The following is a 12,856-nucleotide window of genomic DNA, read 5'->3' on the forward strand; positions in this document are numbered from 1 at the left end:
AGGTGGCAGCTGTCATAAAATTAATTAGTTTCATTAATGTAAGTAAAAATAAATACTAGAAGTAAAATATACAAAGCAAATACAAGTAAATAAAAGAAAAATAAATCGAAGTGAAATAAATATTAACTAACCTTTATTATAAAGGCATAAATATCATTTATTATTGGATTTAGTCCAACCTAGTTACAAAACTTAAATATTTTAGACATTTTTCTAAATTGTTTGATGTTCCGAATTCTTTTAGGATGTTTTCAATTCTTTCATTTAATTTTACATATGCTTTTTTCCTTTTTATTCCAGGGTCGCCTAATTCTCTGGCTTTCAAATTAAAAGATACTTTTTGTGTTTCTTCTTTCAGTATTTTAACTAATAAGTGCACATTAGGCTGGTTTCTGCCAGCGGTTGCATTTAATTTGGAATTCCACCCTTCAGCAGAATTATTTATTCTATGATGCTATCCATATGCATTCTATATTTTAATGGGCATATTTGGATTGTCCAACCACTGCTCGACAAAATAATCAATGGATGTGGTACGTTTGTCAATGCTAAAAGATTTTCCCCATAAAATGTTCTAAGCATCATCTATGTGTTCTGTTGGCAAGTAAGCTAATGCAGAAACCATTCTGCAGACATTTCTTATATCTTCGTTCTCTTTATGTTCCTTTACTAGACCCATTTCTTGTATCTTCCGCCCCAAACATTAATTAAAATGAAAGTTACAACCGGAAATAGTCGAACTGGGAAGTTCTAACATACAGCTATTGATGGCTGCAGCTTCAAAATCCAATTTTATAATCTCCGGCTTCCACTTAGGGCACCAATGCTTCACTTCCTGAAACATTGCAATGTAAGTTGCTTGTCTCTTACCAGGTAAAAATGGAAAAAGCGCTGGATAAATGTTGGTCTTAGTTGCCGAACTCCTTAAGTTGACGTGTGTTGTATGTATTTGAGCAAACTGCTTCGGATAACTTTTAAATGTTCCATCTAAGAAAAAGTCTCCATTTTCCAAAAGGTACCAAGATTCTTCTCCTCGAAATGCTAAAATCCTGTTATCTTGGTCATTTTTAAAGTCTAAACGAAGAAAGGTTTTTTCTCCATTAAAAAGCATAAGTGTATCATTTGCAAACCGATTGTCGTTGGCATTTTGGAGATTTTGCGTAGCTCCCAAAGCCTTTCTCCTCTCCTTACATAAAACAGTCTTGGCACTGGAGTATATCGGTCTTTTAATAACGAAATCATAAACTTTATGATATAATTCTGAAAGTTCTTCTTGAAATATCCGGGGAACAGGAACTGATGTTTCTTCTCGGACTCTTTTTCTGTAAGTCTCTAACTTCCTTTTAATTTCGATCTCAGCAATGTTGGGCACGCAGGAATGTTCAGTTTTCTTCAGTCTTTCGTCTTGAAAAATTGTCTTTGCATTTCCTTTACAACGATGTGTCTTTTCTTTTACACATACCCAACTCATTCCTAATTTATTTTTTCGGTGTAAACGGTGTGGGTAATCATCTAGAAGTAAACATTCTTTTTCTTTTTTTGTAAAGAGTAATTTTGAAATGGCTATGGGTTCCATCACATTTTTTCGACGCTATAAAACGACATACACACTTCATAAGGAGCAAACATCTACTGAGAAATTGACAAAAACCTTTTCTCTTAAAAGTATTGGCTTATCTCTACAGCTGGTGCAAAGCTCGAAACCACCACATGGCATGTGACTAATTACGGAAACAACACAATAGGTGCAAGCATGATGGCTCTGCCCACCCAGCTACTCTCACGTGTCCGCTCTGACCACGTAACCATTAATCTAGACCAAGTGTAATTAAAAAAGTAAAAAAGTAAATAAAAAAAAAATCTGAAAGGTTTCAGATTTTAAATTACGTCTAAAGGGGCGTCTTTTAACGTATGTTACCTTTATTTATTTAATATCACGTTGTCTGCACTTAAACCATAAAATTATGTTCAATAGCAATGTCCCAAAATAATTTTAAAATGAGCATATCTTTAGAATTTCAGATACACAGTTCCGCGCGCTGGAGATAAAAAGGTTTTTTTCCTCCCCCCCCCTAGAGTGTGGTTATTGCTTGCTTTTAAATCGTTGAGTTTGTTAATCAGAAATTCGTAAAAGTTTTACAAAATATGAAATCGATAATAAAACAAATTCCGAATTGGGGCTTTCAGATGCCCATATTCGCAGTAGGATTACGTCATTGAAAATTGGATGACTCTACTAAAAAAATAGGTACTGCTGTTTTATCACAATGCGAAAAACATAGATACATTTATGCAGATTCTTCAAATATAATGCAAGACTCTGACATTTGGCGGCAACAGTTTGAAAAGTGATAAGCGGTTTATAGTGATTCGATGCAAAATCGCAAAATAAAAACTATAGTCCTTCAGGGACAAAGCCTATTTGGACTAAGAGAAGTTGACACAAAGTCGGTTCTAAGCATAGGTGATACCGCTAGCTATGTTCTGACAAGCAATAACTAAATAAAGGTATATTTTCCTTTGAATTATCAATATGTTTGAATTCATAAGGAGCATCAGCTATAATAATCAGAAAAAGAATTAAAAGTGTTATAGGCAGGCCTGAAATGACATCTTTTAAGTTATAAATTTCATAGTAAATAAATTAAAGAAAAATCATCTTCCCTCCCCAAAAAATGTTTTGAGAATGCATCACAAACTTTCTCATCCTAAAAATGTCTGTGATAAAAAAAATTAAGGCAACTGAAAAGAGAAATACATCTGATTATCCAATTTATTGAAAATATATTAAGCTTAATTTTCTATATATAAATATCATAAATAATTTATTATTACTTATGCTTCTATTTCCCTGACACAAGAAATGCAACACCATAATGTAAATTGTAGGGAATATACACAAAAATGATTTAATAAATAATAAAAAATACAAGTTAGCAATGGTTAATTAGCAAGATAAAACAGAAGCAAATGTCAGATGAGTCAAGAGTTGGAACAAGAATCAGATGACAGAACTCTGTCATTACTCTGTCTGGAAACACATATTTCAAGATGACTTTCATGTCAGAAGACACGAGTAGTTGAGAATTCCTTGGTTTCACATCAATCAAACATTTGTGGGACATGATTGGCTTTCCTTTGTTTGATCTTCCCTATGCAAATAGAAGGACAATAGAGAAAACTGAAAGCATATGGTCATCCATCTCTCAGGGTAATATCCGCATGTTAATTTCAGCTGTATCTCAAAGAGTTGCTTTTTATATTACAGCAACAAATGTCCTACTTCCTGCTGATCACTGCATCTTCAAAATAGTAATACAATGCAATGATAGTCGATCATTATATTGAATTATCTGTTTTAAATTAAAATTTATTTATATACATAATATTGTGCTAATTTTCATCACATTCTACTAATTCTTTTATTGTGCTGCATTTTCTATGTGAGATAGTGCATTATATACCTCTAATGATATTTAAATATCAGTACATAATATCTGATTACAAATCACACAATTTTAATAAATAATGATTCAACGTAATTACTTTCATACAGATCAATGAAGTAATATATCTGTTATGTGATTAGACATTGAATTAAAACTTCTTTTGATTTTTCATATGATCCAAGGAAAATAGCGCCTCCTAATGATATCCACAATACACGTGGAACTGCACCAGCAAATAAACTGAAATTACATAAACATTCACAAAAATGAATAGAAATCTTCAAAAAGCCTTTAATTATGTTTATCAAAACTCAGTATTGAAATACAGTTAAAGAAATTATGGGAACATATTTTTTACATATAGCTCATAATTATTTAGAGACAGTAAGATTAGAAGTAAAATAAAATAAAAATGCATTCAAAGCCACATTTATTGCAGCAGTAAACAACATAAATACATAATATTAATTTAAGAAGATACAAAACAGATATTTAATACATCATGAAAGAAAGTAAAAATAACCTTTAACTGAAAATAAATAAAAAATTTTAATTTTTAAAAATAGAAGAACAAATGGGCAGGGGAAGAAGAGAGATTTTGAATGCCTTTCGGAGCAGCCACAAGCTTATCAAAATTAACTACTTTTACAAATCCAAATTTGAATAATTTTTCTAATTAATTGAATTTTGAACTGGAATTAAATCATGAAACAACACTTTTTTGAAAATTCAGAACAATATGAGCAACTTCATTTTTGGTAATAAATTTAATTATTTAAGCTATTTATTACTAAATGTTTGTTTAAGCCAATGATATGTTAATTATTCATAACTTCAATAGTTAATAATTTGTAACTTCAGTGGTTAATTATTCATAACTTCAAAGAAAAATTAATGATACAACCATTAATGGAAAATGACTTTAATGGAAAAAAAAAAAAAAAAAAAAGGGAGAGAGACGATTTCCATGGAACAAACTATTATCTAAGCATAAGATGTCTGATTTTTTTTTTTTTTCCCCAAAATAACTAACCCTTTCATGGATATTAAAATATATATAGCATGTTCCATATTCTCTTCATAACTGAGTATGCCTGTAAATATTATAACACATGAATCTGGATATAGCAGTCTCAATTCTGTAACCATACAGAGTGGTTTTCAAAGTGACTGACATGAAGCTCTGCCCTTTTTTAATTGTCTTTCCACAACTATTATAAAATAAAAAAACCTGTCAACTGATGATTAACTAACATAATGATGTCTCTCCTGCATTGTAGATGTGATGACAAGAATATATAATTTTCTACATTGAAATAGCTGTCTTGTTCCATTTAGCAGACAATCAAAAATATCAGTCATTGATTACAATTACAACCACAGGTTTTCCTTCATCAGGTAGCTATGGCAAGGATATACTGTTTTGGACTGCAGTAAGTATCCTGTTCCATTCGGCAAACAATCAAAGATAACAATTATTGATTTTGGACTGCAGTAAGTATCCTGTTTCATTCCGCAGATAATCAGAGATAACCCTTATTGGTTGCATTTATTAGCATAGCTTTTCCTTTTCTGAAACTCTGAGATATTATTGTTTGATAATTTTGAAATGGCTCCAAATTTTTTAATCACAAAATCGCTGATAAGTTATGTATATTTTGGTTAGCTTTTGTTTAACTGATACTTTCTGCTTATGTTCAGTTATCAAATGATAAATTATTAACAGCAATAATATTACAAATTATTTTTATCTTATCAAAATACATTTTCACAATTGAAACAGTTAAAAATAATCTTAAAATTCTAGTTTTGTGATAGTTAATTGCTATATACTACTAATACTGCCTTTTTTCTCCTATGCAGTAGAGATTGCATTTTACTTATTGCAAGCTATGTAAATCAAGCCGTGAATTCCCAATTTCTTTTCAAATTTTTCTTTTACCTTTTCTTTCTTTATTATTTTCACATCTTTCTTCATTAAATTCTTACAAATTTTGTGCTCTGTAATTTATGCAAACTAATGAAACGACATTATTCACAATTTTTTCCAGATTCCAAAGCTAATGAAAAATCTAACAATTTGTAATGCTATGAGGTATGCGTTTGTAGAAATATCTTCCATAATTATATCATATAAGCAGAAAGAAATTTACACCTTATTGAAATAAACGAAATATCGCACTTGGTAAGCAATTATAAATAGAAGAAAAGAGGAAATGAGGCAAATTCACCTTAAAAGTCAAGAAATTTTGTGCATTAACAAACTAAATCACAGAAAACTTTTAAATCCAAGTCCCAGATTCTAAAATTAATCACTAAAATCTTTGAACAGACTCTCATGGTTCAAATACAGTCATACATACATGGGCAACCAGCATTTCTGGAAGCTTTAGGAAAAATAAATCCCAAGTCCCTGAAAAGGCATTTTCTCAAAACCTCGAGAATGTCACCAAATTCATGAGAATTTGGCAAATATAGTCAAATTGGCAACAAAAATTGTCATGGAAGTTTTTGCCTGTATTTCAAATTTTAATCGAGCTATTATTTCAATTTAAAAGTTGACCAACTCGGAATAATGGGATCTACCCCATTCTAACAAGAACTTACAAACATAAAAATGGCCCCATATTTGATAAAATCCAAATGCATAACAAAACTATTACATAACTACAGTAAATATTATATATATAAACAAACAAAAACAATAGGTAAATATGATAAAAATATACAAAAAATCAATATTCATTCAAATAAACATGAGTATTTGCAACAATTATGCAATAGATAAATAACATTCCTTATTATTTCAAAAGACACTTATTATGAGTTAGAAGGTTATCATTAGACAAGATGACTTCAATTGTTTACTTCTCTTGTTAACGTTTATATAGCTATTTTTTTTTTTTTTTTAAAGTTTTTATTCTTAATTGAAGCATGTAATAAAAATAGTAGATTTTATAAGGTAATGATTGTTATTTGATTCTGTGCAATGACTAAACTGCTGAAATTTCAAAATATCAACTATCTTAAACCATTAGAGGAATATGCTAAACCCCCATTTACAAAGGAATAATGTTGAACCATTATTTACAAAGGAATATGTTATACAATCATTTACAAAGGAATAACCATGCAGTTTTACAGTAACTTGCATGGAAAATTTATTGTTGAAACTAGAAGGAATTTTAAATGTTGTGAATGTAAACTGCAGATTTTCAGATTTAAAGTCATAAAAATTATTCAGGAATGCAATCTATATTAGATGGTAGTTCAGGACATTTTATTTCTCTACTACATTCATCGTTAGATCCAGCAATTACTGCATCAGAAAATGCATCAGCTATAGTTTCATTAATCTACCAGAATCGAACATCTAAATAAATTTCAAAATATTCATTTAAAAGCTATTAGAAACAATAATCTGTCATTTAAAAAACTGTCAGCAAATTCAGAATATTTTTAAAAAATATTTTACATACAGTTTTAATGTTATTTTGCATGGCATATGTTTAATTTTGCACTTCAACTCCAATAAGATCTTTAAATATCACTCATTAAATTATTTATGGTCAATTGTAAATATGTAGATAGAATTTAATCATATCTTGATGATTTAATAACATTTTGTTTGAAATTTATGCCTTTATATCTCGATGAACTAAACAGAAGTTTTTAAAAGATTTCCCTTTTAAAAGTTACAATGCAGTTTTGACTAGCATATTTTTATGGATTTCTTTCATGTTTAGTAAAAAAAAATAATATTTTTTTAGATTCAGTAAAAGAACTTCAAGGGTGAACAAAAACTGACTGAAAACAAATATGTTGCTAATCATAATTAATAAACAAAATATAAATGACTGAAACTCATGCAAGAATTAATGCATGCATGTTAAGATTACACATGTATCTTTCATTTGCAATTTTATGAAAAAAGTTTTTGAAGATTTTGAAAATAGCATTTTGAAATCTGGATTTCCAAATATTACTATATTTTACATGCTTTTAATTGTATACCTACAATGCTGTAGGTGATATATATACGTAATATATTTTGATGATTGGGAGATAATAGCAATAGACTAGTGCAGTTTGAATCAGACTAGCAGATAAATGTGGCCATAGATACATAAGGGATGAGTTTTATAGACGGAAGTGGCCGAAGACAAGACATAACGTATTGCTGGACATTCTTGAGATACATATTCTCAGCCACACATCATACTGTTGTATAGCTTATATTTTCAGACAATGGGTGACAAACAGCAGAGAGATGGGTGATGTATGCTACAGTGCAAGGGAAAGTTAAGTACACATTCATCAGCAGTGATCTAAATATTTGTTGAAATTTTGATCTATGATTGGATAAAAAATATCTGCAGTGTTACATGTTACATAAGATGGCATAATATATGATGCATTTTAGATTCATATTATGAACAATTAGTAATTTTAGGACAGGAAGAAGAAGTAATTTTAGGAAGGAATAAAAAAGATTATTGCCAAATTATAGTTTTCTTTCATATTTTATCTCTCTTTCTTTCACATATACACACACACATATATATAAAACAAAATAAAAGAATTAATAAAAATTTCAAAGCCATCCCATATTCAACACAGTAGAAACAATTAGAATTAAAGTCAAGAAGCACAGAGATAAACTGCAAGATAAGGTGCAAAAACTATGCACACCAAAAATGAAAACAAAATAAGAAAAACGGAGAACTTATTTATTTCTCTCATTGCATTATTGCTAAGGATTGTGCAATGAAAGAAGTAAATAAATTAGCATGTTTTTGAACTGACAATGACACAAATTACAATTTAGAATTAGATAATTCAAAAAACCAGAGAAAATTAATCAAAACAATTTGTGTCTTTATCAGTCCAATCCATAGAAGTGACTGGATAGTTGACTGGAGTAACCAAATTAAAATTGTAAAAAGAACTGAAATTGTAAGTCAACAGCATCAAAATGTTAAATTTGTTAAGTTTTTTTTTAAAATTGTGTGAGCAGATTGAGTTTACAATTTTAAATCCATCTGCACACATGTAAAACAGACCACAAAATATATGTCACAGTAAATATTAGATACAACAAACAGAAAAAATCTAGAGTTAGTTCTAGAAAGTGTAACAGTAGAGCAGCTCTGCTGTTACAGTTTTGTTTATTGTGGCATATATATCATATGCTGCTTTAAAGGTGTGTAGATGGATTTGTAGCTTAGACTTGATCTGCTTGAAAATTAAAAAAAAAAAAAAAATTTTAACAAATTAAATTTTTCATGCTATTTCTTTACAATTTCAGTTCTTTTCACAATTTTAATGTACCCATTCCAGTCCATAGAGATTGGATTAATAAAGACATAAATTTCTATGATTAATTTTCTATGTTTTTTTTAAGTACAAAATTATAAAATATAATATGTCTCATAATCAGTTTAGAAACCTGATTCCTTCATTTCTATCATTGTATCAACTCTCTGGTGACGATGCAAAAATGGAAGAAAATAACTTTTTTCTTTTTCTTTTACTTTTTTCATCTTTCATTTTAGTATACACAGGTTTTGCAACTTATCTTTCAGATGACTTTGTGCTTCTCCACTTTGACGCTAATGGTCTGTTTCAGGATGAATATGAGATGGATTTGAAAGTCTTTATTAATTTTTTAGTTTGCTTTATTGCTGCCAATTGTTACAACTATCAGCACATAATTAGATTAAGTTTTGAACAGCTTTGTATTTAATCCTTATAAACATATATAAACAGTGGTTCAAAACTATATTTCAAAAATGTAAAGGGGACCTAAATAAGCAGATTTCATATAGGAATGTGTGTACGGTAATGCCACATTGAACCGGTAGACAGCGCTGATGAGTAGGATGTATAAAAGCACTACTTTAGCTGGATTCTTCATTTTCCTAATGGATCTCGAGCAGCATGCATCATTACACCAATGCGGAGCTTGCCGACATGCATTTCATATATGGGGCTGCACAAAGAAATGGATCAGTTGCTTAAAGAATGTATAGAGAGCGATTCTACATTACCTGAACTTTTGGTCGATGTTCCTCCAGCTTTTCGCAGAGGAATGTGGTTCCAGCACGATGGAGCCCCAGCTTACTTCAGCTAGAATGTCAAGAATCACCGCAACACTATTTATGGATAGTATTGGATAGGATGGGGAGGGCCAGTTCACTGGCCACTGTGTTCTCCTGGTTTAACATGCTTGGATTTCTACTTTTGGGGTCATATTAAAGGCCTTGTATACCCGGGAGTCCCGTCACATCTGCAGAAGATCTTGTTGCCTGCTTGTCTGTTGCTGCTGGACATGTACTCGACATGCCTGACGGCTTTTCTAATGTACATCGATCCATGTGCCGCCACTGTGAATCTTGTATTGCTGTTAGTGGCCGCTCTTTCAAGCACCTATTGCAAACTGTTAATAATTTTTTCTCTTCTGTCTTTTCAGTTTCCTATTCATATTGCTAGTCATATTCCTATTCATATTCCTAGTCATATTGCTTTACATGCTAGAGCTTTAATGCAGCATTACCACACACACATTCCTTTACGAAATCTGCTTATTCAGGTCCCCTCTACCTGCCTTTACATTTTGTGTTCGTACACTTATGATTTTCATTGAAATAAGGCTCTATTCATTAACGAAAAGTAAACTTTCTGAATGAGATTTTAATAATAAGGTCTATATCTATTTGTAACAAAATTACATGAAATATTTTTAAGATATAGCGAAACTTTATTTTAAAGAAATTAATAATAAAAAATGACAAAGATTTTATCTCACAAAAGTCTTTGTACTTTGAAATATTTTTGGATAAAATCAAAATTAGAATTATTGTTTGCCACTTTTTTTAATTTTTGCATTGTGGTGGCATTTAAAAAATTGTTTGCTTTAATTTTTTACTGTTTACTTCATAATATTCTATTTATTATTGAAAAATGTATTGCAGTCGTAAAGAAATTACAAACAGCATTCGAAAATTGATAATTTTTCACCATAGTAGTGATAAATCAATTCGAAATATCGCTAAATTAATTAATTTATCCCATTCTACTGTACAGTATGTAAGAAAACATTTTAAAGAAGAAAATCAGACTGAAAACAAGGTAAGAAAAGGTTGACCGAGAAAGTTAACTAAACATGATAAAGAGATTTATTATTAGAAAATTTGTGAAAAACCCACATTTGAGGACGGTAAAAGTTTCTGCAGAATTTAATGCAAAGTTTTCTACTTCAGTTTTACCTGAAACTGTTTGACGAGTTCTCAGAGAAGCTGGATTACATGGGCGTTCTGCTCGTAAAAAAATTTTGTTAGTGAGAAAAACAGAAAGCTTAGGCTTTCATTTGCAAAATCAATGATAAATACACCCGAAACGTACTGGAATAATGTCCTATTTGCTGACGAAAGCAAATTTAACATTTTTGGTTCCAATGGTTGAATAACTGTATGGAGAAGAAAAAATGAGGAACTTCATTTTAAGAACGTAGTTAGAACAGTTAAGCATGACGGTTAAGGGTTCTTCTGTAGGGGTGCATGGCAGCATCAGGATTAGGTAATTTGGTATTGATTGATGGCATAATGAATAATTCTCTTTATTTAAATATTTTAAGAGACAATTTAAAATTATCAGCTCAAAATTTGGTTATTGGAAACTTTATTTTTAATCATGCTAACGATCCTAAGCATACGGCTCTCAATGTTCGCCTGTGGTCTCTCTATAATTGTCCACAGGTTTTGAAAACACCACCTCAGTTGCCAGATTTAAACGCCATAAAACACATTTGGAAAGAACTTGAGGTTACAGTAAGAAAACACGACATCAAAAAGAAAAGCGAACTCAAAACAGTCATGATGGAAGAATGGATGAACATTGATACAGAAATTACAAAAAACTAGTAAAATCTATTCCCAGATATTTAAAAGCTGTTGTGGATGCTAAAGGATATCCTAATCAATATTAATTTAACGAAAAATGAAAATATTTACTAATATGTGAAGATTTTTTTGAAGTGTACGAAGACTTTGGTGAGATAAAATGTTTGTCATTTTTTATATTAATTTCTTAAAAATAAAATTTCGCTATGTTTAAAAAAATATTTCATGTAATTTTGTTACAAATAGATTATAGATCTTATTATTAAAATCTCATTCAGAAAGTTTACATTTAATTAATGGATAGAACCCTATTTCAATAAAAATCATAAGTGTACGAACACTTTTGGGAGCCACTGTATATATATATATATATAAATGTAAGATATAACAAAATATGATGGCTGCTGTAAGAATAATTGGTGACCTTAAAATTAATGATTCTATATTTTATGCTCTTCCTCTCAATTCATCTGTTCTCCCAAATTTGAGATCTTTCCATGTTATATGATGCTGCTTGAAAAAGGTAACTAAAACTGAAACTAACCAATCAAAGTTTGTCTCTACAATTGCATCTACTTCAGTATAAATGTTGCTTCCAAGTTAATTATATCATTCCTTTCCCTGGCTTCTGGCCTTCAAAGAACTCTGTGCTGCTTGTGCTGTCCTGTCTAAAATGCTTACATTGTACCTTTACCACTAATGTACATAGAACTTATCGTATTTCATTATGATTGGATAAATGTCTACTAAGATGGTTTTATATGCATGAAAATAAAGATTGGGACTTCTTCAAAATTCCTTTTTGTTAGCATCATCTTTTCGTCTTTCCACTCAGCCATCTAAGACTGCAATATGTTAAGGTATCTGATTCCTCCTACACATTAAATTATGACATATACAAAGTGTCCCGTAAATGTTGTGACAAACTTCTGGGGGAGGTAGAGCACATCATAAGGATTACGAATTGCATAAGGACCCATGCATGTAAATGTCAGGGCTAAGTGGTAGTAGAGATAGATAATGGGAAAGGAAACAAGAAAGTGATTTAAGCATTTAATTGGACACGAATACAAATGGTGTACAGCAGCTTGAATGTTACAACAGGTGTTCAAAGTTTGCACCATCAGACGCCAAACATGCATGACACCAATGGACCATTGATTATTGGACATGTTCAAACCCACCAAGAGTTTCTTTGATTTAAGCAGCTGCGCAGATGAGTCTTGCCCCAAGATCCATTTCAGACACAACAGGATCATGACACACAACACTTTTGATGGCTCCCAACAAAAAGAAATCAAGGTTTGATAAATCCGGTGAGACTGGCGGGCAGGGAATCGGTCCCCCATGCCCAATCCATTGATGCAGGAATTATTTGTTCAAATGGCTACGGACACCCAGTCCAAAATGAGCCTCATGTTATAACTATAGATCTGTACTAGAGATGTACTAGAGAGAGAAATAGCAACCCTGAAGGGGAATAGGAATGCGAACCACGTGACATTT

The 12,856-nt window shown here is 30.8% G+C and overlaps 1 protein-coding gene across 3 annotated transcripts in view; it reads right to left on the reverse strand.

Annotated features, from left to right (window-relative positions):
• Positions 1-2,755: 2,755 nt before the first annotated feature.
• The window catches only part of LOC118205995 (mitochondrial S-adenosylmethionine carrier protein), an 89,721-nt gene continuing 79,620 nt past the window's right edge, over positions 2,756-12,856 (reverse strand). For all 3 annotated transcript variants that reach the window (XM_085819205.1, XM_035378280.2, XM_035378273.2), the window contains exon 9: positions 2,756-3,689. In XM_085819205.1, the coding sequence (XP_085675331.1) occupies positions 3,578-3,689 (112 nt within the window). In that variant the 3' untranslated portion in view covers positions 2,756-3,577. The remainder of the gene's footprint in view (positions 3,690-12,856) is intronic.

The sequence above is a fragment of the Stegodyphus dumicola genome, chromosome 6, assembly GCF_044657685.1.
Source record: "Stegodyphus dumicola isolate Sdum_Otavi_A_Nest chromosome 6, ASM4465768v1".
Classification (NCBI taxonomy): Eukaryota; Metazoa; Arthropoda; class Arachnida; order Araneae; family Eresidae; genus Stegodyphus; species Stegodyphus dumicola.